Genomic DNA, 27456 nt, shown 5'->3' on the forward strand with positions numbered 1-27456 from the left:
CGCAGGCGCAGCAGCCGTCCTGTTGCAGTGCGCAGGCGCAGTCGCGGTGCGGCGGCAGTGCGCAGCCGCGGGCCGACAATGGCGGAGGAGGCGGCGGTCCAGATGCAGGCGGAGGCGGTGCGGCGGCTCAAGCAAGATAAGGCTGATCCCGATGAGGTGCGGCTGGTCTCAGTGCCCGTTCGCGGGGCTGGGAAGGGGTTGGCGGGGCTTCGGTTACGGGGCTGGGGAAGGGGACTCGGGGGTTGCTGGGAATGGAGTGTTGGGGGAGGACCAGTATGACTGCGAGCGGGATGCTGGGAGACTGGTGTGACTGGGGGGGCTGGCCTGGGGAGAGGGGACTGGGGCACTGAAAGTGTTGGGATGGGGAAGAGGGGCTTGAGGCGAACGGGGTGTACTGGTACCGGGCTGGAGAGAGGTCTGCTGAGGTGATTGGGGTGTGGTTGGGGTTGCTGGGCTTAGGGTGAGGGTGCTGTGGGAAACTGGGAGTACTGGTGTAGGCGTTGTTGGGCTAGGAGTGGTGGCATTGGGAAGAGGGGTGTTGAGGAGGATGGGAGTACTGGTCTGGGCTGGAGAGCGGAGGGGCTAAGGTGCCTGGGGAGAGGGTGCAGGGGAGACTGGGAGTGGGAACTGGTGATACTGGTATTAGATTGGAGAGAAGGATGCTTGGGGGTGTTGGGGATTGGGAAGAGGATGCTGGAGACTGTCGATGCTGGGGTGCACGTAGCAGGAGCTGGTGGTGCTGGGCCTGGAGGTGGTGCAGAGGCTGGTAGAACAGGAGGTGTGGGGACTGGGGAGGCAGATGTTGAATGTAACAGAGGTTGTGGGAGTCAGAGAATGGTGGGGGTGTTGGGGGTGCTCAGATTGGGGTGCTTGTAGCAGAAGTGGGGAGTACTGGAGAGGAGCAGGGAATGCCCCTCTGGTTGCTGTGGGAGACGGAATAGTGGATGTATTGAGGTTGGGGAGTCTGGGTGTACTGGGAATGCTGAGGCTGAAGGTATTGGGGAAGGCCTGAAGGCAGGTAGGCTTACTCCCAGCTCCCTCCTTGTTCCCTTCCCAGATTGCGAAGGAGGTGGCGAAACTGCTGGAAATGAAGGCACAGCTCGGGGGAGATGAGGGGAAACACAAGTTTGTGCTCAAGACCCCAAAGGTAACTTCCGTCAGTGCATGCACTTATGTGCCCCTCTGTATGCACAACCTACTCCCATGCACACAACATAGCACCCCCCACGCACTTGTGTGTGCAGAATCTCAGGTCAGACTCCCCTGTCTTTGTTCTCATTTCTGTTTCCCTTTTCACTTTTAGCAGCAGGGGAGAGAGGGGTGAAAACATCTCTGACAGCATCCGACCCAGATACCCTACTAACTTAAAGATTTTTCTGGTGCTTCTGTGACAAGCCAACCACTAGCTGGTGTGGTCAGGAAATCAAATTCCCTTTTGGTCAAGCTTTATTGTAGCTGCCCAGCGTGAGAGGTCTCATATCTGTTTGGATTGCACTATTTGAAGTAAGGTCATGACTTGTATTGCCTCGATGAGTTTAGGGTTAGGACTCTTCAGCTCTTGTAGCGCTGACCCCGCTAGTACCTGCAGACATTGGCTCTTATGGATCAAGGATCCTCACGCTGGTCCTGTTCCCTGTTAACCTGGCCAGAGTGGATGAAGCTGCTGGTAGGTTGGGTGAGCACAGAGTGCTGCAAAGTGCAGTTCTGCTGGTGCAAGGCTCATTGTGGGGGAACTGCAAAGCATAAGCCAGCCAAAGAAACCCAGATGCCTGGCAGTGTTTGCCAAGAATGTTTAGCATATGTTGAAACGTGGGGAGCAAGAAAGGTCTCGTGGCTTTTGATCTTGCCTTAGTCTGTGAGGGTGGGTAATCCCATTTACTGAGCAGGTCTGGCCAGCTGCTGACATTTCTGTGTCCTCTTGCAGAAGGACCCTTCCTTCAGGGGTACCTTTTCAGTCCCCAAGTCCCTGAGAATAGTTTCCATAATGCACTTTATGCTGAATTTTTTTGTCACCTGAATGTTTCATCACTAGCAGCTGACCAGAGACCAACTGTGCTTCCATGCTGTGGCGTGGAGACAGTTATGAATGCTGCTCACAAATAAAACAGGTTATGTTAATGCCACTGACTTAGGAAATGTCTCAAAACAGTCTCCCTTGCCCATTTCCTTTATCGTATGTTTTGGTAAATGTAATTGTGGTGTGAGACCTGGAAAGTGGAAGGGTATTTAACTGTTTAAAGATGTGGAGAGAGGATTTTGCAGCTCTGTGAGTGCCAGGGAAACACGGCTTGGGTTTCCAGCCCGTCTCAGCCATGTCACTGTACTGCTGAAAGCTGCTCTTCGCTGTGTGACCGGCAGGTGGGGTGTTACGAAGTTCCTGCTCTCGGTGCTTCCTCCTGCGTAACTACCAGTCACTAGAAAATGAAGGTGGGAGGTCTAGTTAATTAACAGTGATTTATGTGTTGCTGAGAGCCTAAACGTGGTCATCGAAATAATTCAGTGACTTTTAACAGCAAAGAAGTTAACAGGGAGCACATCCTAGTGAACAGTAGATGGGCACTTCACAGGTATCACACTTTGAAAAGATGATTTCAGTATGTGTGTGTTTGGAAATTGTAGAGCTGCTGGTTGTTCCACAGCTTCAAAGCGTGCCTGTCCTCTGATTCCACCTCTCAGGGTGGCTTGTTGTGCAGGGGTCTGGCTCATATGTTTGAATCAGAGCTGTGGCCAGATCCTAGCTGCGCTGTCATGCTTGAAAGTACTGAACCCTCTGACTGTTGGATCTGTGTTAGCTCCTTTGTTTCCTGCATCGTGAAACTCCTGACTTAGATTTAGCTCTGCAGACCATGGCAGATTGTGTCTGAGCTGTATCCTGATGTTTTCCAGTGTTTTTTGCTGCTGCTTTTTACCACCTCTCCTCATATCTGGTGTTTGGACCTGATCTCTCTGGTTTTGTTAGCAGTATGATAGCTTCCTCACATTGCCTCTCACGTCTGTCTCCACTGCATGCCTCTAACCCAATGTGTCCTTTGGTCGTCTTTTCCTTATCTCACCCCAGGGCACGCGGGACTACAGCCCTAAGCAAATGGCCATTCGTGAGAGAGTCTTCAATGTGATCATCACCTGCTTCAAGCGCCATGGAGCAGAAGTCATTGATACGCCGGTGTTTGAGCTGAAGGTGAATGAGGACACAGCAAGTTGGCTGAGCTGATGGGGATCCTGCAGTTGAAAGTCTGCGATGTGTTGAGGGCTGAGTTTTCTTCTTCCATCTCCTAGGTGTCCTCCCTTTCTCTCCTTGTTTTCTGTGTGCTCTAGGGCTGATCCCCTGTCACTGAAGATGCTGTTTGTTCCTGTGTCCTTTTGTTGTAGGAGACGCTGACAGGGAAATATGGTGAAGACTCAAAGCTCATCTATGATCTGAAAGATCAAGGAGGAGAGCTGCTGTCCCTGCGCTATGACCTGACAGTATCCTGCCACAGCCAGTGCTGAGGGGTCTTGTCACCTTTGCTGCCCTCCTTTTGGGGCAATGCTGTCCCGAGGGCAAGGGAGGAAGAGGGAGGCCAATCTCTTGGCTCTGACCCTGTACTGACAGGGAGAGTGTGAGCAGGTAGTGTGGTTCAGTGGGTGCAGAACCCTTGCTCAGTTATTTACTGTACGTTGCTTCTGTTTGGTGAAGTAACGCTTGTACGTGGAGGTAAGGGAGATCTGTATTGAGTGGGGTTTCTCCTACATCAGGGTACCCAGACTAGGCTGCTGTGGTACACAGAATGCATGAGACTGAGATCCAACCAAAGATGGTGCTGGAGGATGCCTGTAGGGACACTTAATGGCAGCATGTGGGCCGTGTCTTGGACAGTTGTGGAGACCTTGGGGAGCTGTGGCAAGTCCAGCCATCTCATAGCAGTTGCTTTGCCCCACAGGTGTGCACCACGCTGTGCTGGGTGTTGGGGAGATAGTGAGGACCCAGCACTCTCTGTGACTGATAACTGGGTGGGGTGATCCCTCCCTGTTCCCATCCTTAACCCTACTGTCTCAGGTGCCCTTCGCTCGCTATTTGGCGATGAACAAGATCACCAACATTAAGCGCTATCACATCGCTAAGGTGTACAGGCGGGACAACCCAGCCATGACCAGGGGCCGCTACAGGGAGTTCTACCAGTGTGTGAGTTTGGCCATTGACAGGGATACTGCTGAGTGAGGCTGTATGCTGAGCAGCGCTTGTGGGGACATAGCACCGTAAAAATGTAGGACCAAAGGCTGTGTTACCCTGCAGTGGCCTTCCCTGTGGCTGTGGAAAGCTGAGGAGGATCCACTAATCTCCTTAGCATGCCCTTATGGGTGGGAAGAACAGCTTGAGAGTGGGAGAGTGAGGACGATGGCTGTAACAGAGGCTGCTGTTGTATTTGTAATACAGCCCCAGGTGCCCCAGGCCTGCTTTGCACTGTGGAGGAGGGAAGTTCCTTGCTGCATCCCACAGTGCTTGCCAGCCTGGTGGGGGGGGAAGGATTTCCTTCTGATCCCAAATCTGGCAACAGTTGAACTCCTGGGTGTGTTAGCAGGACACATGAACCAGACGAGTGAGTGACTCAGCTGTAGCATATGCTACTTCTGTCCTGTGCTTAGTCAATCTTTATTTCAAACAAAGGGAAAAACCCAGAGGCCAAATTACAGAACAGGTAAGAAAGCAATTTCCTTTGTGGTTTTCTCAGATGAGTATGGTAGCTCCGAGGAATGGCTTTGTTCCGCTGTACTAACACAGTCCCCAGGGCCTCATGTTGCAAACAAATTCCTGTTTGAGAATATTCCTGTTTCATCATACAACCCCTGTGGATACCTTCCAGCTCCAGCTTGGTGAATTCCCATTTCCAGACAACTTGGGGTCTTTGCCTGCTGTCTCATCTGGAAGACTGTTCCAAGATCTCACTCCTAGGATAGCCAGAAATAGTCTTTTAATATCCAGGCTAAACTTACTTGTGTCTGATAGTTTACTTCTCCTTGTGCCAGTGCAGCTCTTTAAATGGTAGCTGTCATCCCTTGATATGGATTCTTCCCCTTTCCCAGATAAACATTTGGAAAATGTTTAGAGAAATCTTCCCCTCCTTAGGCGACGTAAATCAAGCTCTGTTACTTTCTTTCCTTAGAGATGCTTTGCTTCTTTGCTCAGCCTAGTAACTTTTTCTACATCTTTCCTTAAATATAATTCACCAGCCCTTGGTTGGCTTTTTTTCAGTGAGATTTCACCTGTGCCATGTACAGTGGTAGCGGCACTTTCCTGACTGCACCAGACCTTGCCCAACTTCCACAGGGATTGCATCAGCCTTTCTTGCACTCAGCTGATCAGGGATTAACTGATGTGATCTCATCTCTTTCCTCCTCCATTGCCCCAATTTATTTTGGAAGCTTGGTGAAGCCATGTTGAAATTTACCCACTTAATTAAAATTATCCCTGTACTCAAAATCTCATTGAAGACTTTGCATTGGGGGATTCATAAATGGGAGTCAAATAAGAGCTCTCCTGTTGCTTCTGTGTTTTATTTCTCTCTGAGCATTGATGTTGCCTTTGCTATTTTCCAGTCAAGGGTACCAGCCTATTAAAACATCTTGCTGTTGGGCTTTAGTTCTATGTGCTAGTTCATCTGGTAATTTCTGGTGGAGACCACTTAGGCTTTCTGATTTCATTTTCTGTCTTGGCAGTTGAAACTTTGGGTTTGCCTCAGTTGAGATCGCTTCTCTTGTCTTCTTCCCTGATCATTAACTTGATTGGCATGTGTATTAAAAATAGAACATCCTAAGAATGAAGGCAAAACATTTGGCATTTAGGTCATACCAAATAATAAGTAGTTTTCTCCTCCCCTTCCTGGTTCCTTTGTTCTATTTATTTATTGCTGATGATTGCTCTGCTGTCTCATTTTTGTTGTTTTTCAAGGATCTCTGTTTCAAAGTGTATTGCACAGCAAACTGCTGTGTCAGAGGCAGGGAGCAGGTCACACACCTCCAGAAGCAGAAAGCAGGGAGAAGCAGAACAGCTTCTTGCCAACTGTCTGCACTGGCCATGACACAGTACACAAACTCTTTGCAACACAGTGGACACGAGAGTACTGCTGCCTTCGATGAAAGAGAGTCATAACCCACTTCCTGTCCCTTCTGGATCTGATCGGCGAGGGCTAGTGCTCCCTTACATCCCATTTCTGTCGCTTTTTGTAAACAAACTGCTAACAGCAGAGTTGAAGCTGTGTTGCTGCAGCCATGCCACCAGTGCTGAATTGCTCACTGCCTTTTCCTGTGGCCCAGGATTTTGACATCGCTGGCCATTTTGACCCGATGATTCCCGATGCCGAGTGCCTGAAGATCGTGCACGAGATCCTGAGTGACCTGCAGCTTGGGGACTTTCTCATTAAGGTGAGACCGGGGGGGTTTCTCTGTGCCACGGTGGGAAGCAGTGGTCATTGTTCCTGTGGCTTTACACAGCAGCACCTGTTCCCACTCTAACCCCCACTAAGGCCTGATCCAGAAGTTCATCCCACCTCTCTGCCTCCTCATGGTATATATACTAAAAGGCTGGACCTCAGCTCAGGCTTGCCTCTAGCTGGGAATGCAAGGAGGCTTCCTGAGGCTGCAGTTAGCAGAGTTCTCTCTAGCACTAACCACAGTCCCCTGCAAAACATCCAGCAGCTAACTAACCAGGTGACTGTCATATTCACCGCCTGCAGTAAAACACAGGCTCTGGCCCAGGATCCCTGCACTTGTCCCAGCTCCCAATGCCCTCTTAGTAGCGACATCCACTCAGTGTGTGCGCTGTGTAGTCTGCAGACTCCTGCCTTCCCACCAAGTCCTTTCTGGGGCTGAGGCCTCTTCCAGAAGAGTCATGCCCTACTGTAGGGTCAACCTTACTATTTGCTTCAAAACACCTCTGTTATCTTGGTTGTGGCAGCAAATGGTGCTGGCTGTGCAGGTCAGCCGGGATGGGGAAGGGTGTACAGCAGTAGGAGAGTGATAGGTAGGAGTGCTGATGTGCCGGAGGGTGGTGGTATCTCTGAGAGGGACCCAGAGCTGAGTCGTTGCTGGGCTCTGCAGGGATGGTGAGCAGTGTGGGCTGGGTATTGCACTCCTAACTGCAGCCCCTGCTGGGTAAGGGGGCAGTTACCTGCCCTTGAATCCATCTGAGATGAGCTGAAGAGCTGTGCACAGGAACTGCCTGTCCAGATCAAGTTCAGCTAGTGTGTGTTATGGCAGTGGTGAAAGCGGATGCCTTTGAGGATGAGCAGGCACCTCTGCAATGGGGAACAGCACAATAATGTGCCTGCAGTTATTCTTGTCTTGCACAAGTGACTGTCGGGTTCATGTCAATGCTGGAGGATTACAAACTCCCAAGCAGTCTTTGTTTCTGCCTAATTTAATTGTAGATTTTCACACTACCCATGGAAATGTTGAATCCAGCTGAGCCTTTGGCCTCAATTATCTACTATTACAGAGCATAATTAAATGATGGAATTCACTATACTATAAAAAAAAAATCCTTAGCGAGGTTTTAACATCATCAGATGTCCCTTTGTTCTTACACTGAGAGAGCAGGGTAACATACTCTTCAGTCCGTGGTCTGTTCCTGAGCTGTTTTTATGTGTCCCCATGAGAGGACTCATAGGCCCCATTGTTTTTTGTTCTCTGTTGAGTGGAGGTGTCTGTGGCTTTAGAAGGAGAATGTGATAGCTCTACCCAGGTTTGGTAGGAGTCAGTTGTGCTAGTTGTCCTGCTGTGGGCAGAGAGGCAGATTAGCTCCCCAGGAATGGGAATGAGACAGAAATTGCAAACAGCAAAAAATCTTGGCAGCCATCTGCTAGTTTCTCTTCCATGCTTGAAACTAGAGAGGAGAGAAACTGGACTGAAGCTGAAGCATCTGAGTTCATAGTTACTGACTTACTCTCTCTCCCCCAGGTCAACGATCGGTGCATCCTTGATGGAATGTTTGCAGTTTGTGGTGTCCCAGAGAGCAAGTTCAGAACGATCTGCTCCAGTGTTGACAAACTGGATAAGGTACGGGCTGGAGCCCTGGGCTGCAACTGCCACTGCTGGAGTTTCAGTGAGTCTCTGTCCCTCTGGGCTGCTCTTACCATGGTCCATGAGAACTGACTGGAAAATGCTGATAAACGTCGAGTTGTTCTTGTTCCTCCCATTCTCTGGAGAGGAGGCATGCAGGGCACAGCAGCCACATAGGGAATCTGGATCCTGTGCTTTCTTCAGTATCTCCCAAGGTCCTGACAAATGGAAAGGAGGGAGGGGAAAAATGCTTTTCACATGGGAGGTTCAACATCCCAGACCTTAGCCTTCTTAAGATGCTGCTGCTTATGAACCAGGATCATGAAAACCTGCCCCCAGACTGGGCGAGGGCATTGAAAAGCCTTTTCAAATGTATCAGGTTCAGTCGGGTGGTGTGAGGAATCACGGTTGTGTCCTGGAATCACAGAATAGCCAGGATTGGAAGGGATCTTGAAAGATCATCCAGTCCAACCTTTACTAAAATTTCAGACCTCAGTTGCAAGGCAAGCGTGACATAAACGGTAAATCTCTGTGGTGATGCAGGAGTAGAGAATTACAATCGTAAGTGATAGTCTGTAATCATAGTCTGTAAGGCAGTTAGCTTGCAGGTGACAGGGCCGAGTTAAATGGAAGTCCACAGGTGAGTAGGCTGCCGGAGTTGTTGTGTTGTCCAGGACCCTATTCATAAATACTGTCCTGCAAGCTGGTGCTATTCTTGATTAGCGATGTGATGTCTAGCATCCCTGCTGAGCACATGGAGTCTGCAGCAAGTGCATGTTGCTGGCCAGGCTGTTTCAACATGATCAGGGCACCACTGGACAGCATGTGCCTCTGGCCGTTTGTGGACCCTCAGGAGGTGGTGAGGAGCAACAGGGAGACAGCAAAGAGAAGTGAGGTAGACATGTATGGACGAGGTTCCTATATTTTACCTGGAAATAGAGAAGAGGATTTGGAGTGAGAAGGAGTAGGAGATCAGAAAGACAGACCTGAAAAATAACCCCAGAAGCACGTTCCTGCCTCCTGGGCAGGGGAAGGCTGGTCTGTTTGGTGTTGCACTGCACTGTGTGCTCCCACAGCATGTCTACACACTCATCTGTGGCTGCCATCAGTGCAAGCATGTTTTGCTAAGAACAGGGCTCCTTGGGGCTGGCCTGGACTGTGCAGCATTCTAGCAGGGCGGACACGGTCACAGGGACAACATGCTGCTCAGTGCCATAATCTCTTTTCCCAGTGCTGTAGGATGGTGGTAGCCCATCCCACATCTCCTGCTCACTTCATTCACACCTCTATTGTTTTGGGCATGTAGCACAGGTACTTTTATAAAACATGCTGTGTGTAGACATCGCTGTTTTTATGGCTTGCTCAGGTTTGGTGTGACGCAGAACACCTCCCTCTATGCAGCTGCTCCTATAAGACACAAGGCAGGAGGTACTCAGCAAGGATTGTGCTCAGCAAGCTGCCTCAAGAGCACTGGCTGTTGTGAAGGTCTCTAAGGGATTCAGGCCTTTATGTAGCCCTTTGGGAGGAGGGAAAGGTGCCAGTGTAGGTACAACTTTTTATTTGCAGCTGACTGTCTTGACTGTAGGCCCTAGTCAGATATAAAAATGCTAGAGATCAACCTATAAATGTGTATACAGTCCTCCACTAATAGCTAAGGAAGAGGAACCTTAAAATGAAGTGCAATCTAAAAACTCAGTTTTCTTGGCTTGGGATCCAGAGTAGAATTTGGAGGCGAATTTCTGTGTGTGTGTGTAGAGTCATGTGGGGGACACTGTGGGCTGACTGCCTAAAGGAGTGCTCCTAACCTTCCTGTTAAACCCTGTTAAACAAAGTGGCCTTGTATCTCATCTCGTGTGTTCACGTGGCTTTGTTCAAGGATGAACTGTGTTTTCCTTTGGAGGCCTTGTCTGATGGTTGAATGAAGTCAGCTAGAGGAAGGCTCACTTAAAGTCCTGTTAGCAGTGAGATCTATTGCAAAGGCATGACCAAAGTGTAGATTTTCGGGCTGTGTATGCATGGAAAAGCAATAGGAAGGGAGGACTGGGCTTTTTTAGAATGGGATAATTTCCTTGTTTTCGTACTGAAATGCTGTGATTTATCTCAGTGCAGCTGGATGTGATCAAGACTCTGGTTCTCTTTGACCCCTTGATCAGTAGGAAAACTGCAGCGTATTCTGCTTACATTGGGTTTTTGCATCACCGAGCCATCTCCTCACACCTTTCCAGGTGGTAGGCATGACCAGCAACACTTCCTTGACTGGTGTTTATGACTAAGTACCTAACCAGGGAAACCACAGCAGCAAGACATCTCCAAACTCGGTGCTTTTACAGTGTTGATGTTCGATTCTGGGCAGAAATCAAAACCAAAGTATTTGTCCTGGGGCTTCAAGTTTTTGGGCAGCTTTGCTGACTGCAGGGTTGGGATACAAACAGACTGTGCAGAGGTTCAGGAAATGGAGTTATGACCATATGACCATGCTCTGAGAGCATCTGATCTGCTGCTTCTCTCATGTACCTCTTAACCACACTGACACTGATGGAGTTCAGCTGTGTAAAGATCTGTTGAGGGCAGATATGTCTGTTCATCTGTATTGGGCAGGACCACCAGAGACCTTCCCCAGGAGAGACCACATCCCTGAAGCAGTGGCTGATGTTCTTCTCTCCCCTTGCAGATCCCATGGGAAGAAGTGAGGAGTGAGATGGTAGGAGAGAAGGGGCTCTCTCCTGAGGCTGCAGATCACATCGGGGAGTATGTCCAGCTTCATGGTGAGCACCGTGGGGTTGAGCCCTTGGCCTTATTCTTCCAGGCCAGGCAGGGAGGGCCAGCGATGGAGAGGCATAAGGCAGCATACATGACTGGCCGGGCCCATTGTTGCGGGTGCTGCTGCACTGGCAGACCTGAGGCATGGCTTGTTCCCACAGGTGGCCTGGACCTGATTGAGCAGCTTCTCCAGGACCCAAAGTTGTCCCAGAACAAGTTGGCCAAGGAGGGGCTGGGGGACATGAAGCTGCTGTTTGAGTACCTGACCCTGTTTGGCATCACAGGGAAGGTGAGGAGGTGCAGAGGCAGGAGGGTGTGCTGTCCTCATGGCTGGGCAGCCTGGGGCCCCCGCGTGCGCCCAGTGACGGGGCTTCCCTTGTGTCCTACAGATCTCTTTTGACCTGAGCCTGGCGCGGGGTCTGGACTACTACACGGGGGTGATCTTTGAGGCTGTCCTGCTGCAGCAGGAGAATGACCACGTGGAGGAGCCAGTCAGCGTTGGGAGCGTGGCTGGAGGTGGTCGCTATGACGGGCTGGTGGGAATGTTTGATCCCAAGGGACGGAAGGTGCCCTGTGTGGGGGTCAGCATTGGGATCGAGCGGATCTTCTCCATCTTAGAGCAGAGAGTGGAGGTAGGTGCCTTTGGTGCTCAACTAAGCATGGAGAAAGAGCAAGGATTTACATCTTCCCCATGTATCCCCAGTCCAGCAGATGCTGAAGTGAGCCTTCCTTGCTGCAGTCATTGGTGGAGAAGCCAGACAGGCCTCTACTGTGCTCAGCAGCAGGAGTCAGAACCAGGACATAATCTCCAATTTTGCCTGGCTTGGGAGATGATCTCTCAGGCGGGGCTCCCACTGGAGACAAGACCCCTCTTCCAGCAGCCCTCAGACATGGCTTGTTCAGCTGTAGCTGGCAGGGGCACTTTAATCCTCAGGAGTACCAGGTACTCAGGTCAAGGTGCCTTAGTGTTCCACACTGCATTAGGCATCTGTGTGACTCCTTGGCAGGGTGGCACTGCTCTGCAAGGCTGGCAGGGAGACAGCAGCCTTGCACATCTACTCGTCCTGCCCAAGGCACTAGAGAGACCAGACAGGGATCGGATGTCCTAGGACAGGGACTGCAGTGCCTCTGGGGGTTTCTCAGATACCTTTTTCCTACTCCCCCCTCCTCAAAGTTGCTGTACCAATGTGTTGTCCTCCGTCCCAGTCAGTGGGTGTTAAATAGGTCTTTGTAGGCTCTCAAAACACTGCCGCACATTTCCCTCCCTTAGAGGCCTGTTGTGGGGAGTTCTCTCTTGGCAGCCAGACACAACTGGGATTTTTAAGTGGAAATTGAATTCTTCCCCCCACCACCTCCAGTCCTGGCCAGGTTTGTTCCTCTGCAGGTGACCTTTTAAAGGCTTCTCCCTTCAGTGAAAGCAGCGGCAGGAAAATGCCACTTTGAGTAGCCAGCATCTGCCATGGGAGCAGGTGGCTCCTGACAGCACTGGAGCATCTCAGCTTGCTGCTGTTAGTCTAACCCGTAGTTACTAGCTCAGCTGTAGAGCAGGCAGCTGCCTCTGTCCAGCTTCTGCTGGGCTTGCTGCTCCTGAGCTGCTTGGAGCAGATCCCGGGGAGGTCCTTGGGTGTGAAGGAACAGTCTCTAGGCAGAAACTGGCAGGGAAATTGCTCATTCTCAGCACATCCTTCAGTCTGCATGCACCTGCAGTGCAGGAGGGAGGCTGTGTTAAGCCCCCATCGTGGAACAACCACAAAAGATGAGATTCTGCTCCAGGATGGGGTCTGTGGGGCCTCCCTGACTCTCCTGAGTTTATGCTGTTCATCCCACTGAGCCTGATCATCTTCACTGCTAAATTGATGCACCTGGGGTAGTGACCTGGCCTGCTCATAGGGTCTCAGATATCTCTCTATGTCCATGGCATCTTTTGAATCTTGTCCCCTTTCTAGGCCTCTGAGGAAAAGATCAGGACAACAGAGACACAGGTGCTGGTGGCCTCTGCCCAAAAGAAGCTCCTTGAAGAGCGGCTGAAGCTCATCGCGGAGCTGTGGGATGCTGGAATCAAGGTATGACCAGGTGATGGCAGGGTCAGGAGATGCCTGGTCCACACTCTGTGCCAGGAATGCACCAGATCTGGCTTTGCTTTGGGAGGAAGGAGTCATAGGGAGAAGGTGGGCAGCCGACTGCCTTCCTGAATGGAGCCTGCCTCTTCTCGGTGTCCTGAATCAGGTGTTCTCCAGGAAGGGCTGGGCAGCATGACTTGGTTAGCCCTGTAACACTGCAGGGACTGCTGTGTGTCTGTTATTTCAGGACAGATTCCCAAAGCAGGCAACGCTCCAGCCCCTGCTGCATGGTAGCTGGGATACCAAGCTGCTTCCAACAAAAAGTAAAAAAACCAGGGAGTTTTGCAAGGAGAGGAGAGTGGGGCCAGGGAGGAGCCTGGGCTGTTTTCCACAGGCTGCTGTGTGGCAACTTGTGTGGCAGGGCCCTGCTGCAGGCAGACTCCCTTGATGGCTGGGTGGAGGAGAATGCCTCTGTGCTCTGCTGGGCTCCTGACCCTGTAGGGACACCACAGGTGTCAGCCCTGGTCTGACACAGACTAGAGCGAATGACCTGGTGCTTTCCCTGGATAAGCAGTGTCTTGTGGGTACTTTTGGGCTGTGTTGCATTACTTGTTAGCTGTAATGCCCAGCCTTCTCTATTAGCCCATCTTCTCCTCCACCACACATCCCTATGCTCACCAGATGGCAATTAGCAGACTGGCCCAGCAAAGCCTGGTTGAGGGGGTGCAGTGAAACAGGCCAGTGCTGATCTTGGTGTTGTGCTCTGGTTCTCTTCCAGGCAGAAGTGCTGTACAAGAAGAACCCCAAGCTGCTGAATCAGCTGCAGTACTGTGAGGACACGGGCATCCCTCTTGTTGCCATTGTGGGTGAGCAGGAGCTCAAGGATGGAGTTGTCAAGCTGCGGGTTGTGGCAACCAGGGAGGAGGTGAGGCCTGTGGTAGCTTGGTGTGAGGGGGATTGGCTACTTGACCCTTCATCCCAGCTCAGGCCAGCCCTCCAGACCCATCTGTACCTCACTCTGCAGTGGTGCCATCAGGTTGTACATGGCAAGGTGGCTTTGCTGGTCCACATTTTGAGTGTAGTGCCCAAAGGGGAGATCAGAGGAGTAAGGCACTGCCACCTGATGTGGAAAGCCTCCAAGGCTTAACAAAGCTGCTTACGCAGAAGGTGCAGTGAGGGGAAGGCTCTCCACATGCAGTAGGCAGGGGGGTATGAGCCAGGGCTGGCAGACTGGAGGTGAGGCCTATGGACTGATGGTGGTGGCCTTATGGGTGCACTTTTGGAGGCTGGGTGAGGTGAGTTTCCTCAGCTCCTGTTGACTTGCTCAGGAGCACATCCCCTATTGTCAGTTTGCCACCAAGCCCCCTATAACAGGTTCTCAGGATTTTATACATTGGCTTCCTCCTTAGATCTTTTCAAGCAGTGGTGTCTCCAGGGAATTCTGTAACACCTCATGTTCCAGTTCCTCATCCCGTGCAGTTTCCTGGAGCCATCGAGCACTGTTGTCTCCAGCTCTGGAGAGTTTTCCATCATGTGGTCTCCTTGAACTCCCAGCTGTTCCTCAGTTCAGGAGCCTGGAACATGGAGGGGCAATTCCATGGGCTGTATGGCTGCTCGTACTTTCAGGCCAGGGTGCAAGACCACTGCTGAAGGTCCTGGAGGTGCCCTCTTGGAATAGTGGGACCTGGAATGAGTGGGACCAGTGCTAATCTATGCACTGGTCTTGGCTTTGGAACCAGTAGGAAAGAGTGGGAAGAGCATCATGCTCAGGATCGTTGGGCAGGAGAGGGCTCGGCAGGGCTGCAGGCAGGTGCTTGTTCTCGCAGGTTCAGCTCTGCATGTGCTGCAGCCTGCTCGATCCCTGTAGAGGGACTGGTGACAGCACCACTGAATGGCCATCCAGTGGGCCATCCCTCTGGGACCAGAGAAGGTCACAATAGGTCAAGCTGCTTGTGTTGTATTGAAGCAACTTTGTGCTCCCCCTGTGTAGGTCAACATTCGCAGGGAGAGCCTGGTTGAGGAGATCAGGATGCGAACAAGCCGGCCTTAAACCCCTTCCGGACACGTCTACTCATTTGTTGGATTCTGGCTGACAGATTTCTTCCTGTAAAATGCCTTTGCCAGGCCACGTAGCACCAGGGTCTGGGGAGCCTTTGAAAGCTGTATTTATTCTTGTCTTGTGCCCTCCTTTTCCCAGTGGGAGCAGAGAGGCTGCACAGATTCCTATGACATGCCCTGGCCCTCGAGTTATGTCGCTGGAAAGATGTTTTGCAAGTGGCTCTGGCAAATGCTGGCCTTCTGTCTGCTGACACGTGGAGCCCTGTGCTGTCAGCAGATCTTGGGGTATTGGCTGCAGCTTCTTGTTCCTGTCACTTTGAATAAACATCCTGTCCAGTCTCTGCTCTGGCTGTAGGGAGGTGACCTTATCCCAAGCAAGATGTAAAGGCACTGCTCCCAGAAACATAATAAATCTGTCTCCCACTCCATGACTCCTGTCCCTACTTTCCACTTGGGGCAGGGATTTGCTTACCTGCCTTGCTGAGCGGAGCTGGTTTTTAAATGTCACTGTGGGCATCTCTTCAGCCATGATGCTCCCTCCTTGCCTTCAGATCTGACTGCTGCTGCCAACCTCTGTGCTATGTGCAGAGCAAAGCCCCCACCACGCAGGCTGGAGCTACCCAAGCAGCCACGCGTGGGCTCCCCATGCCCCAGTCACGGGTGAAACGGTCCCCCTGGCCGCCTGCAGGTGACTTGGGGTGCCCTCTGTCCCCAGCTCCTCTCGTTGCTGACCCATGCATCTCTCCCACATTCGTGCCCCAAACTGGGTAGTTTTTTAAATCCACGCCCCGCGGCTTCCTCGCGTGAAAATGCCGCGGGAGCTGAGTGCTTGGGGGTCGCTGCTCCCCTGCGGCGGGGCGAGCGCTGCCGGCGGGTCCCCCCTGCCCCGCCCGGGGCGGAGCAGTCGCGGCGCGAGGGGCGGAGCGGCGGCGCTGGAACCTTCTAGAGCCCGGCCAGGGCGGGGAAGAGGAGCAGGAGGAGCAGCGGCGATGGAGGCGGAGGTGGGTGCCGTCCGGGAGCGGCCTGAGGGGTACGGCGCTGCCGGAGGCGCGGGGGAGCCCCAGTGCAGGACACGGCTCACCTCCGTGTGTCCCTTCCCGGGGGGAGGGGGACCGGAACCCCCGAGACCCGTCTCGGTGTGTTGACCTCTCGCGGAGCGCACCGGTGGGCGGCGCCGGTCCCGGGGCTGGTCCCATCCCCATCCTCCCCCCAGTGAGCTGGGGCTGGTGGCCCCGGTGCCCCGTGCAGACCGTGGGGGTGATGATGAGCCCCGTTAGCACCTGTTAGGTAGGGGCTGCGGGCTCAGCTGGGCTCCGCTGGGGGAGCCGGGTCCTGCCTCTCCCAGGAGCCCTGGCACGTCCCCGCCGCGCACCCCCCCTCCCCCCCCACTGGGGGGCAAGGACGTACCCTATGCTGGGACCCAACCCTGGGAGCTGCAGAGTCATGGCAGGGAGGCTTTGTGGTGTGCATGGCTGGTCTTTCTGTGCCCTCTCAGCAGAGATTTCCCCTATATGGTCCCCACCTTCATCCAGAGGTGTTTTCTGGTCTTCAGGAAAGATGAAACCCCTTGGAGATAGAAAGGTGCTACCACCTGGAGATGCACAAGGTGAAGGTGCAGCCAAACTGCATTTTAGCCTGAGCTAGGGTTAATCCCACTCAGTGTACAGTTTCAGAGGCCCTAATCAGACTTCGCAGTACTTAATGAGCTAAAACCTGATGATGTTGCTACATGGATGGTGTCTTCAGACCCTCCTTGATGTCCTCAGAAGCCTGAGGAGACGCTGGTAGAAGAGAGTTGGCTGTCCTGGGGTCCCAGCCTGCCTGGGATCTCATGATGTGATGGGTCACCTTGGCTCTGTGCTCCAGCCCCCTCTTGCAGTGCCAACCAGCTGCTGTCTGTGTCTTGTCTTTCAAAGCCCTTACAGGTATCTGTAGGGGAACTGTTGGTGTCCTTGTGCCCTACCAAAGTTGCTGGACTTATTTATGTGGAGCAGGCTTGGACAGTGGGCCCGGTAGTCTTTTGGATGTGCAGTGTTGAGAGGCTCCTCGGGTTTCCTGAGGGCAGAGGGGTTACAGCATTTGCATTTCCACGTGCTGGCTGGTGCTAGGCCTTGCAGTTGCTTCATGGGGTTGGGATGCCTGCAGTTGGGAGGTCAGAAACTCTTTGCCCAGGCAAGCTCCAGTGTCATCTCCCTCCTCAGATGTGGACCAACAGTATCAATCAAGCCAATAAGATGGCCCTACGTGCCTGGGCAAAAGAAGCTGGCATCAGCTTGGTGCAGATCAATGGGCAGAGGCGATATGGTGGGCCTCCCCCAGGTATGTGAGAAGACCATCTTGGCGCTGTGGTGCCCTGGGAGCATGGCACGTAGGGTGCCTCGTGGGCACGGAGGCAAGGTGGGTCTCACCCACGTGCACCATGTCGCTGTGTGCCTGCAGGCTGGGTGGGCAACCCCCCGCCAGCTGGCACAGAGGTGTTCATCGGGAAGCTGCCGCAAGACGTGTACGAGAATGTGTTGATCCCGCTCTTCCAGAGTGTGGGGAAGCTCTACGAGTTTCGCCTCATGATGACCTTCAGTGGGCTCAACCGAGGCTTTGCCTATGCCAAGTACAGCAACCGGCGTGGCGCCAAGGAGGCCATCGCTGCCTTCAACAACTTCGAGGTGCAGGAGGGCCGCGCCATCGTGGTGTGCAAGAGCACGGAGAAGTGTGAGCTGAGTGTGGATGGTCTGGCCACCTCGGTGAGCCAGCGGGAGCTGGAGGCTGTGCTGCAGCGGGTCACGGAGGGGGTCCTCAGTGTTGCCTTGTATGCCAGCCCCTGCCAGAAACGGGCCCAGCTCGCAGTGTTGAAATACAGCTCTCACCAGGCTGCTGCCATGGCCAAGAAAACCCTGATGGAAGGTAAGTGGGAGGCTGGGGTGCTGTGGGATGCTGCTTGGGCTGATCTTCCTGGTGTCTCTAAGGAAGGACTGATTCCACCTCCACACTCAGCTGCGAGGTGACTTCAGCCTTGAGACATCCCTTGTTCTCTCCTGTGGGAGGCCAGCTGTCTTCAGTGGGGCTGATCCCTAGCAGTCCTTGGGCAGACCTAGTGGTGGTGGTGGTAAAGGGGCTGCTGGAGGTCTTCAGGCAGCTGTTTGCTCAGAGCAGGAGCATCACCAGTACCAGTCCAGGGCATCCAGAGCTTTGACCAAGTTATTAAACCCTCCTGATGGAGATGCTCTACCCCTCAGTGCCCCATGATTGCCTCAGTGCCCCTCAGTCCCATAATTGCACTGCCTTCCGATGAGACACGTTTCCCAGACATCCAACCGGAACCTCGAAAGTCCTGATTTGTATCCATTTCTGCCCCAGCTGAGAAGCACTTGGCTTTGATGTCTTTGCACCTTTCCCTAAAGGCAGGCTGTCCCTAAAATCCTCTGAGCTTTGGAGCCCCGAGCCCACCTTGGTAGCAAAAGCAGATGGAGAAGCAACTCCTTTGTAGCTGTGTGAGGGGTCGTGGAGGCAGGGGAAGGGATACTGTGCAGTTTGTACACTGTGGGTCAGTGCCAAGCCACCCGTGGGGGTCACTGCGCCAGATGCTGGGGGACAGGACGGTGTGGGATGGGGTGATACTGGAGGGCTGCGTATCTCCTGCCAGCTGCTGCTGGTCTCTCCTAGGGAACATGAGGCTCGGTGGGGTGGAGATGAGGGTGGACTGGCTGAACCCCAATCTGAAGCAGAAACTGCAGTCATGCGAGGAGAAGCCATCATCCAGACAGGTGCAAGGGTGCAAGTGCCTGGGGGTCCCCAAGCAGACACCCCCATCTCCGGTGCTGTGCAACGTGCTGGACCACCTGAACACCCTGTGCCAGAGGCAGTACCTGGGGACGCCCCTGTTCCTCACCAAGTGCGTCCAGGCAAACCCCAAAGGGTGGCTGCGGTTCTGGTGCCGGCTGGTGATCCCAGGGTGCCCTGTGCCCTTCAGTGGGTTCACGTGGGTCCGGCAGGATGGGCCAGGCAGGAGCGGACATGAGGAGGCGAAGGTTGCAGTGGCGCTGCAGGTTCTCCGGATGCTGGGTTAGTCTTTGCGTGGCATCGGTGCCAACCCCTTGCCTTTCCCAAAGTCTTGGAGCATCCCCTGGGAGTGTGGAGCTGTGGTGCTTCTAGTGCATGGGGGGACCCAGCCTGTCAGGCAGGGCTGAAACACTCACCCTCCCTGCCAGATGTGACCCCAGTGGCTCTGAGCTCTCTGTGGGATTCCCGGTTGGAAGCAGCGGATGCAAGGGGAGGGGGTTTTGCGGTGCTGCTCCCCACAGCACCATGCAGAGCCTGATGCTTTCCTCTCCACTGCAGGATGCCAGCTGACGTAGGCAGCCATTTTGCCTGAACCACGAGTTGAACCTGAGCCACCAGCCTTGGTGCCGCCGGCCACGGGAGCGGCGTGCAAGCCTTGCTGTGGACCTGGTCCTGTTCCAGCTTTGCTTTGAGTTTGTTTGGGTTTGTTTTGAGAGCCAGCTCTGGAGGATAGGGCTGCTGGCCAGGTCCGTGACAGCTGCCCTGTCCCCAGCTGGCCCTTGGGGACAGTTCTGGTTTTTTGGGATGTAGGTTCATCTGCCCAGTTTGGCTTCTTTTAAGTTGGTTTGTGTTGCTCTGCTGTGGTGGAGGGGCCCAGCGCAGGTCTTGGGAGAGGCAGCAGCTGCTTGGAGAGGCTGCCAGCATTGGCTGGGGAGGCAGAGGGGACATTGGGGGCTGCCTAAGTTCACCAGGGGGCTGTCTCTCCTCCGCTGGCACTCCTGGTTCATGAGAAACAGCCTCAGGTGAGGACAAGGCCACACATGGTGACCACCCTGGTGAACGGCGGACGTTCCATGGGCTGGTGGAGTGTTTGTGGGCTCTGGGAGGTGCAGGGCTGTTTGCGCTGTGGGGAAGCAGCCGTGGGGTTACCGGCTGCCTATGAATGATTCCTCGGGACCAGGAGGTCCGGCTGCATGCTATTCACTTGGTATTAAAGTAGCCTGGAAAGCACTGGCTGTGTCACGTCATCTTTTGCTCCCACATCCTCAGCTCCCTGCCTGTCCAGCGCCATCTCAGTGCTCTCCCCCCACACCAGGAAGCCTGTCTTCTCCAGCAGCAGAAGGGACATGGTGGGACTTGGATCCATCCTGTAGCCTCTGGGCTCTGGAGCCACAGCCTCCTGGGCCCCTGAAAGCAGTGTTTGTTCCTGTGGGAAGCAGCAGACCCTGCCACCCAGAGCTTTGTGTCCCCAGCTTCTCACCGGGGTCTTTTGTGACTGCCTTTCAGTATGCTCCAGGCTCCTCCGAGCACCTCTTGATGAGCCCCCAGTCATCTTTGAGTGCCTTTAGGTGCACCTCTGGGACACAGTAGCGCCTTTATGTTCCTTTCTGGGGCCTCCAAATGCCTTTCAGTATGCCCAGTGGTCTAAAAGTGGTTTCTGATGAGCAGTGGGAGCTTCCAAGTGCATTTCGGGGCATACCTGGGTGCCTCCGAGTACCGAGCTCTGCTAGTCCTTTCTCTTGTGCAAAGGACCCAGGTGCCTAGCTGTTAGCCCCCGGTGGCCTCCAAGGGCCTTTCTGTGCTCACTATGGTCCCGAGTGCCTTCTGGTGCACTTAGGGGGACTCCAGGTGCCTTGCAGTGCAGCACCAGTGGATTCTGAAGTGCCTTCAGGTGTCCTCCAATGGCCATTCTGTGCTCAATGCTGATGAACCGGTGCCTTTTGTAGTGCCCAAAGGCCTCCCAGAGCTTTGGGATGTGGCCCATGGGGCTCCAAGTCCATTTGGTGCACCTCAAATGGCCCTGCATGTCTGTCTCTGCTTCCCAGAGCTCTACCAGTACCTTCTGACATGCATCTGGACCCACAAAGTCCCTCTGGCAGCACCCAAGTGCCATCCTTATTCCTTTTGGAGATCCACAGGAGGGGATCCTCCAAGAGCCTTTTGGTGCACCCTCAGGTGCCGCCAGGTGCCTTTTTGTACTCCCCAGAGGTCTGTCTGTCCCTTCTGATGGACTCTCCAGGACTCCTCCCCCCTAGGACTCTCACTGTCTCTGTGCACCTGCAAGAGCCTCCGAGTGAATTTTGGTGCCTTCAGAGTGTTTCTCGTTGCACTGCAGGGGCTTCAATGTGCCTTTTCTTGTGACACCCTCTTCTGGGACCTCCGTGGGCCATTCTGTGCCCCCCAGAGGTCTACCAGTGCCATTTGAGGCACCCCAAAGGCCTCAGAGGCTATGCTGGCCCTGGGGATGTGTCCCAGCCTTGGTGTGGCTCAGGACCACATGGGAGTCTGTGATCACCCAGGAGCAGGGCTGCAAGAAGAGTCAACCCAGCTCCCAAAGCAGCCAAGTCTTTTTATTAGGACAGTCTGGAATAAGAGACACAAGCCCAGCCTCGGTGAGCAACCTGGAGAGGGAATCCCCTTCCCTGGGAAGCCCATCCATCTGCATCTACGGTCAGCAGCACCCACTGCATACACATACACCACATCTTCACAGCTATCTTAAGATGTATCTACAGAAACATCATTGCTTCATGTTTTTCATGGGAGGAGCCTTGACATCCAGCTGGGTGATGGTGCTGGTGGTGGTGAAGGGGTGGCACCACTGCCTGATTCTCCTGCTGATGGTCTCCACCTGGATCACAAGCCACCAAGAGCATAGGGGCATCAGCATGGCCCAGTAGATTCGCTCATAGTCCAACTCCTGGAAAAACACCCTGAGGGGAGCTGCTGAGGGTGGGAACCAGGGCCAAGAGCAGCCCTGGACTGCAGGGGCCAAGGGGCTTTGCCAATGTGAAATCCCGGTGGCCACCTGGGTGGAGGTAGCTGTGGAGGTAGACTCCACAAGGCAGATCAGAGCCGAAGGGTGAGGAACAAGGAGCCCCACAGGGGAGGGGAATGGGCAGAGCTGACATCTGAAAGGACTAGCCCCAAGAGCACCGAATCCTTCCTGCTACCATGGCCAAGGCTGCAGCATAAGCATCTTCTTACCTTGAAGATGTCAATGTGCAGATGTACCAGTGCAGAAGATGATGGCATGGGTGTTGTCACAGGTTTTGTAGGAGTCTGAGGCAATGTGGACCAGGCTGAGCAAGGCCTCAGGAGGAGAGCATCCAACAGATCCTCAGTGCCAACACCAAGTCCAACCTGTCCTTCCAGGTGTGGCCATGGGTGGGCAATGGAGACCAGGCAAGAGGGAAACTGGCACAGTCACAGCAGGGTGCTGCTCCCAGGGACACAACTGCCAGGCCTGGGATGGCACCAGGGATCTGCTCCGAGCCTTGATGCTGGGGTGTACCAGTGGTTTGTGGTCCTGGCCACCCCAGGTGTGCACTGGCCCTACCCCTCAGCTGAGACGATGGAGTGGGACATGGCCTGCATGATCTGCTCATTCTTCACCCTGATGCTGTAAGTGTGCAGGTGGGCACCCTCATCCATCCAGTACTTGCTGATGGGGATGCTGGATAACTCCCTGGGCCAAGAAGGAAAATTGAGCTACACTGGGGTCTGGCATGTAAATCCTTCTCCTGCTGCTGCTCTGAGGTGGAGCTGCAGAGATCATCACGCATGTGACTGAAGAATGACTGCAGGCAGGGAGCAGTCCAGCTCGACTGTTCCTCCGCAACCCTGCCCAGCCAGTACCTTGTGGTTCCCCACATCCATTCAGAAGGCGAAACCCAACAGCATGATCTTCTTGGCTGTGATGGTGTTGAAAAGGCAGGCAATGATGTGGGCAGTGAAACAGCAGCACCGGCACTCATTGAGCTCAAGGACCTGGCAGGAGGTGTGGCAGCAAGTCAGGCCAGGAGCTGAGCTGCCAGTGCTGAGCTACCTCCAGTGGGTTTAGAGCCGCAGAGGCAGACCAGGTTGAGGACATCTTTCTGTAGATGGCTGCCCTCCTCCCCCCAAACCTGCTCTGGCAGAGCACCATGGCCAGACAGTGCCGGCTGGGGACACCACAAGTTCCCTTAGGGACAGTGACACTGCAAGCCTTCCCCTCCACCCCCAGCATCCAGAGGCAGGTGATAAGCTGGAACAACCCCAGGGATGAGAGGACAAGCCAGTTGCCAGGTAGATCTGTCCCACCAGGCTAGATAGTGTACCAGCCTGGATGCTGGTGTGGACCCAGGGACCTTCCTTGTGCTTCCTGGGACAAAGCAGCAGGGACAGCCTGAGTGCAGCACATGGGCCTTAGAGGGGACACCCACAGGGACAGAGGGTGCAGGACCCACCCATGCTGCCCTTGAGGAAGCAGTTGGTGATGTGCTGGTCTGTGCTGATGGCATGGGCTGCTTCCTCCACAGTGGCCCTGGTCACCTCACCCAGGACACTGATGGAGTTGCTGCTACTAATCCTCCGAGCCAGGAACATGATGGCAGCCTGCGCAAGGGCAGTGTGTGGGACCCTCAACTGCATCTTCTGTGCCAGCTGGGGGATGGGAGCACAATACCAGCTTGGAGAGCCCCAAGGACCACGCACTGGGTTTTGGGCACCCAGTGTACGTAGGCGATGCTGAGGGTTTCAGTGAGCTTTTGCCCCTCAGGTGTCTCATTGCCACCAAGGAGGACACAGTCAGGGGTCTTCAGGTCAGAGGTGGCCATGCCTTTGGCCAGGACCTCAACAGGATGTGGGGGGCATGAGATGACATTGGAGCGCTGCAGCCCCACGTGCCCCTTTCTCCTGGTCTGTGCTGCCTTTCGGCTGCCAGTGAGGTACATGGGCCACCCTCTGCCACCCCCTAACTCATGGTCTCCCAGGGTCCCTGCCTTGCACCAGGACACGTTGGACTCAGTGTTAGCATTGAAGAGCCGCTGGATGCTCTCGCTACTTGCACAAGCACTGTGCTCTTCTCTGCATGGGGCAACCACCTGGTCCTTGCTGGGCTGAGGTTGATGCCACCCAGGGCTGGGCTGCAAGGGAAGGGAGAGGGCAGAATCTAGCCCCTGGACAGGAGAGCTGGATGCTGGTGGTGACCCCCTTGCTGCACCCAGAGCCTCACTTACCTGGACATGCCCAACCACTGGGCACATCTGGCTCCCCAGCCCAGGGCACTGCTCAAAGGTGGTGTGCCACGGCTGAAAGGCTGTGGGGAAGGCACTGCATCTGGCCAGGGCCACTCTGTGGGTGCAGACGTCACCCAGTCTGCAGGCTCCCCCACGGCAGGGGAAAGTGGTGCCAGTCCCCTGCCCCAGTCCACACTACCTGCAGCCTCCCCCAGGCCACCAGCCAGCCTGCCCAGCAGGGACCAGCCAGTGCCATTCCCAGCCAAGCTGGGAATCCCTGGCCATTCGGAGCAGTGGGAAAAAAAACCCTGGCTCCCTCCTAATACCAGCTACAAGTCACAGCACTCAGGCACAGGGCACTCTCCCCACCGCCACCTCCCTCTCCCCAGTGCCTGGCAGGCAGGTCCTGGATGTGCCCGGGGGTTGGGGACAGCCAAACCATCGGCACAAGGTGCTAGGAACTGAAAGGCACTAGGTTTATTTGTAATAGAGCTGATGTCTAAATCAATTTAAAAAGGCTAATTGACACACCTGCTTAGACAGCGGTGCAGGCACAGTGGGGGCCAGGCAGGCCCTCAGGAAAGGGATGGACCCGTTTGCCCAGGCCAGGCACCCCAGGACCCCATGTCACCCCCCCACTCCCCCAAGTAATGCCCTGCCTCGCCCCCCCTGCTCATCCCAGGACCCCCAAATACGCCTTAGCCAACCCCCACTCCCCCAGGGCTGCATACCCACCAGGGACCCCCAGCCATGTCCCCCCCATATCTCAGAGCCACCACCCCATCCACCAGGGACACTCAGCCACATCCCCCCATCCCTGGACCACTCACATACCCGGGACCCTCCGTCACGACACCCGCCCCCCCCCCCTCCCCCTCACCAGGGACCCCCAGCCAAGTCCTCCCCACCGAGGACACCCCACATACCGGCGCCCCCTCCAGGTCCCTCCTATGGGAGACAGCCCCTCCCCCAACACCCTCAGCCACACCGTCCCCAACCTCCCCCCATCCCGGGGCCACCCCAGGCTCCTCTCTCACGGGCCTCCTACGCCCCATAAGCGCTGCCCACCCCGTACGAGGGACCCACTGCGAGTCAACCCCTCCCAGGCCAACAGCCCCCACCCCCGATACCCTCTGTCTCCTTAAGAACTCGCCTGCAGTCCAGCTTGTGTGGCAGCCCTGGGAGCCAATCAGAACGCCGGCTCCCGGCCCACCGACAGTAGCGACACCACCTGCCCATGCGGGTGTGACCCCGCTCTCGAGACGTGGCCGACCAGAGCCACATCCCCGGGTATGCCCACCCACGGGGCGTGGCCGATCAGAGCTCCGCCCCCGCGCGGAGGGAGAACCCGCGCTGCCGACGGCGCTCCCCGGCACGGGCCCTGCCCGGCCCCGGCCCTTCAGTCACTGCCGTCGCTGTCGCTCCCCGCCGCCGCCTCCGGCTCGGCCTCGTCCCGCAGATCGGCGAAGAATTCCTCCCTGCTGCCCGCCGCCTTGCTGCTGAGGGCCCGCAGCGGCCCCCCCTTCTTCTTCTTCTTTCGGTAGTCGTCCACTACCAGACCCCCCAGGGCAGAGATGTCCCAGAACTTCACCTTCTGGTCATGGGCGCAGCTGGCCAGGAGCTGCCCGCCCGGGGCCACCGCCAGCTGCTCGATGGGCTCCCCCAGGTGCTGCCCAACACAGCCCAGCACCCGGTTCGGCAGGATGTTCACTGCCCTAGGGACCGGGGCGGGGGCCCAGTGAGGACCTTGCAGGGAGGCAGCGCTCTGGTCCACCACAAGCCCACCTGCTTGCACCAGCACAGGCTTGGCGTGCCCTCCCTTCCCTTGTTCCTAACCAAGGCTGATCTTGTCCCACACCCTCCCCAACCCATCCCACCCCATCCCATCCCCCTGACCTGATGACTCCATCCAGGGACCCCACACATACGATGCTGTCCATGATGGGGACCATGCAGTCAACGGATTCAGCCCTCAGAGCGAAGCGGTCGCTGGCAGCCCCAAAGCCGTCCCAGTTGAAGAGGTAGATGGTGCCTTCGCTGGAGCCACATGCCACTTTCTTCCCCCTCTAGGCAAGATGGAGGACAGTAAGGCAGACGCAGACCAAGAAACCCGGGGCGTGGAGAGGGATCCGCAGGATCCTGCTCCATGGCAGGGCCCAGTGCCAACCTTCAGCAGCACAACAGACGTCAGGTCCCCGTTCTGCGGCTCTGAGAGCAGCTCAAAGCGCCGCCTCTTCACATTGAAGACGCCCAGGGTACCATCACCACTGCAGGAGATGGAAGGGCCATGTCATAAGCATGGGACACAGTGCAGGGTGCTTCCCCCAGCCCTAAGGGAAGGCCCTGTGTGAGCACAGGGGAGCCCAACCCCAGCACCATGGAGCCCCTGGTACCTGGTGGTCAGCAGGATTTTCCCGTTACCGTCCACGGCCATCGCGCTGATGTACTCCTCCTGCTGATGGGCCTCCAAGACGGCATTCCCCTTGCGCAGGTCCCACACCTTCAGCACCCCGCCATCGTCGCCCGTGGCAAAGATGTGGTTATCAATGGGCAGCACACAGTTGAGGGCCGAGCTGCAGAGACCCCAGCCCCACACCAGCACAGTCACAGCTCACACCACGGGCAAACAGCTCCCAGAGCATTGGGGATGATACTCTGGCCTCTGCCTGCCCAGCCCAGCATTGCGTGGCCCAGGCAGAGGAGGGAAGGGGACACTGCCCCAGCAGTTGCTGCTTGGGACAAGCTGCCAGTGCAGACCTACCTATGGGCCTTGGGGAAGCGTGTTTCCAGCTGTCCCTCATCCACCGTCAGGATATGGACGGACTTGTCCTTGGACACAGTGAAAAGCTCTGGAGAGCCGCGTCAGCCCCCCCAGCCCTAGCGTCCCCCATTGCACCCCGGTGCCACCCCACGTCCCCCGCACTCACTCTGCCCGTCCTGGGAGAAGGCAACGTCCCGGCACGACTTGAGGTGATGCCCCGAAGACCAGAGCTGCCGGTTCTCCCCCTCGGTACAGGAGTACGAGTACCTGCCAGCACCGGGTCGGGCTCGCTGGGGCCCGCGGGAGGACAGGGAGCCCCGACGCCCGGTACGCAGCAGTTCCTATACCCGGCAACCCCCGTACCACGCGCCAGCGGAGACCCCACGTCTCCACTCACAGGTAGACGTCGCCGTCCACGTCCCCCGCCGCCAGCAGGGGACGGCCCGGGTGCAGGGCAATGGCGTTGGCCGTCGCCTCGAAGCAGATGTCCTCGGGAGTGTCCCGCAGCCGCGGCTCCCTGCCCGCTGGCTCCGACCACCCCTGGGGGAGAGCGGGGCGGTGGGGCCGGGGCCAGCGGGGCCGGGACCGCGCTATCCCCACGCGTGCTCACCTCCCCCGACGCCGCCATGCTGGGTCTCCTCTGGGCGCAGGCGCTGTGCTCGTTTGCATAGCACCGCCCCCTCATTTGCACGGGGCCGCCTCGCCGTAGGACGCACTCCTCTAGTGGTGCGCAGCGGCAGTGCCAGTCATGGGCCGGCTAGAGCCGAGGGGTTACGTCAGGCTTCGA

General features: G+C 55.6%; 3 protein-coding genes across 9 annotated transcripts; 2 read left to right on the top strand and 1 right to left on the bottom strand.

Moving 5' to 3' along the window:
• Positions 1–27: 27 nt before the first annotated feature.
• LOC140656331 (histidine--tRNA ligase, cytoplasmic-like) lies at positions 28–15343 on the top strand. The gene is made up of 13 exons (XM_072871877.1): positions 28–156; positions 1058–1147; positions 3059–3178; positions 3370–3465; positions 4037–4162; positions 6292–6399; positions 7933–8031; positions 10706–10799; positions 10956–11083; positions 11184–11426; positions 12741–12857; positions 13633–13779; positions 14845–15343. The coding sequence occupies exons 1-13, from the start codon at positions 79–81 to the stop codon at positions 14902–14904; spliced, it is 1506 nt and encodes a 501-aa protein (XP_072727978.1). The 5' UTR covers positions 28–78; the 3' UTR covers positions 14905–15343.
• Positions 8809–27319, bottom strand: WDR55 (WD repeat domain 55). 7 transcript variants are annotated; one of them, XR_012044058.1, is made up of 11 exons: positions 27280–27319; positions 27067–27209; positions 26836–26936; positions 26670–26757; positions 26302–26481; positions 26076–26175; positions 25805–25974; positions 25062–25623; positions 22548–22679; positions 21897–22377; positions 21256–21540 (listed from the first exon to the last, which is right to left on the bottom strand). XR_012044058.1 is itself a non-coding variant. In XM_072871881.1 (8 exons), exons 1-8 carry the CDS (start codon positions 27295–27297, stop codon positions 25312–25314), a joined length of 948 nt encoding a protein of 315 aa, XP_072727982.1. In that variant the 5' UTR covers positions 27298–27319; the 3' UTR covers positions 24999–25311. The 7 variants fall into 7 exon arrangements, 4 of the variants coding, with proteins under 4 accessions (XP_072727983.1, XP_072727982.1, XP_072727981.1 ...); XR_012044057.1 differs by having other exon boundaries at positions 21255–22377; XR_012044059.1 differs by lacking the exons at positions 21256–21540; positions 21897–22377; positions 22548–22679 and adding an exon at positions 8809–8963.
• DND1 (DND microRNA-mediated repression inhibitor 1) lies at positions 15479–19899 on the top strand. The gene is made up of 5 exons (XM_072871878.1): positions 15479–15913; positions 17114–17231; positions 17352–17813; positions 18573–18971; positions 19248–19899. Exons 1-5 carry the CDS (start codon positions 15722–15724, stop codon positions 19262–19264), a joined length of 1188 nt encoding a protein of 395 aa, XP_072727979.1. The 5' UTR covers positions 15479–15721; the 3' UTR covers positions 19265–19899.
• Positions 27320–27456: the final 137 nt, after the last annotated feature.

The sequence above is a fragment of the Ciconia boyciana genome, chromosome 9, assembly GCF_034638445.1.
Source record: "Ciconia boyciana chromosome 9, ASM3463844v1, whole genome shotgun sequence".
In the NCBI taxonomy this organism is placed as follows: Eukaryota; Metazoa; Chordata; class Aves; order Ciconiiformes; family Ciconiidae; genus Ciconia; species Ciconia boyciana.

Coding starts and splice junctions, on each gene's coding strand:
- LOC140656331 (XM_072871877.1), top strand. CDS start 79: ATGGCGGAGGAGGCGGCGGTCCAGATGCAGGCGGAGGCGGTGCGGCGG. Junction 4,163..6,291: donor ACAGGGAGTTCTACCAGTGT/GTGAGTTTGGCC, acceptor CCTGTGGCCCAG/GATTTTGACATCGCTGGCCA. Junction 11,084..11,183: donor TGTTTGGCATCACAGGGAAG/GTGAGGAGGTGC, acceptor TGTGTCCTACAG/ATCTCTTTTGACCTGAGCCT.
- DND1 (XM_072871878.1), top strand. CDS start 15,722: ATGCCGCGGGAGCTGAGTGCTTGGGGGTCGCTGCTCCCCTGCGGCGGG. Junction 17,232..17,351: donor ATATGGTGGGCCTCCCCCAG/GTATGTGAGAAG, acceptor GTGTGCCTGCAG/GCTGGGTGGGCAACCCCCCG. Junction 17,814..18,572: donor CAAGAAAACCCTGATGGAAG/GTAAGTGGGAGG, acceptor GGTCTCTCCTAG/GGAACATGAGGCTCGGTGGG.
- WDR55 (XM_072871879.1), bottom strand. Junction 26,937..27,066: donor GTGGACGGCGACGTCTACCT/GTGAGTGGAGAC, acceptor CGGTGCTGGCAG/GTACTCGTACTCCTGTACCG. Junction 26,758..26,835: donor CTTCTCCCAGGACGGGCAGA/GTGAGTGCGGGG, acceptor GCGGCTCTCCAG/AGCTTTTCACTGTGTCCAAG.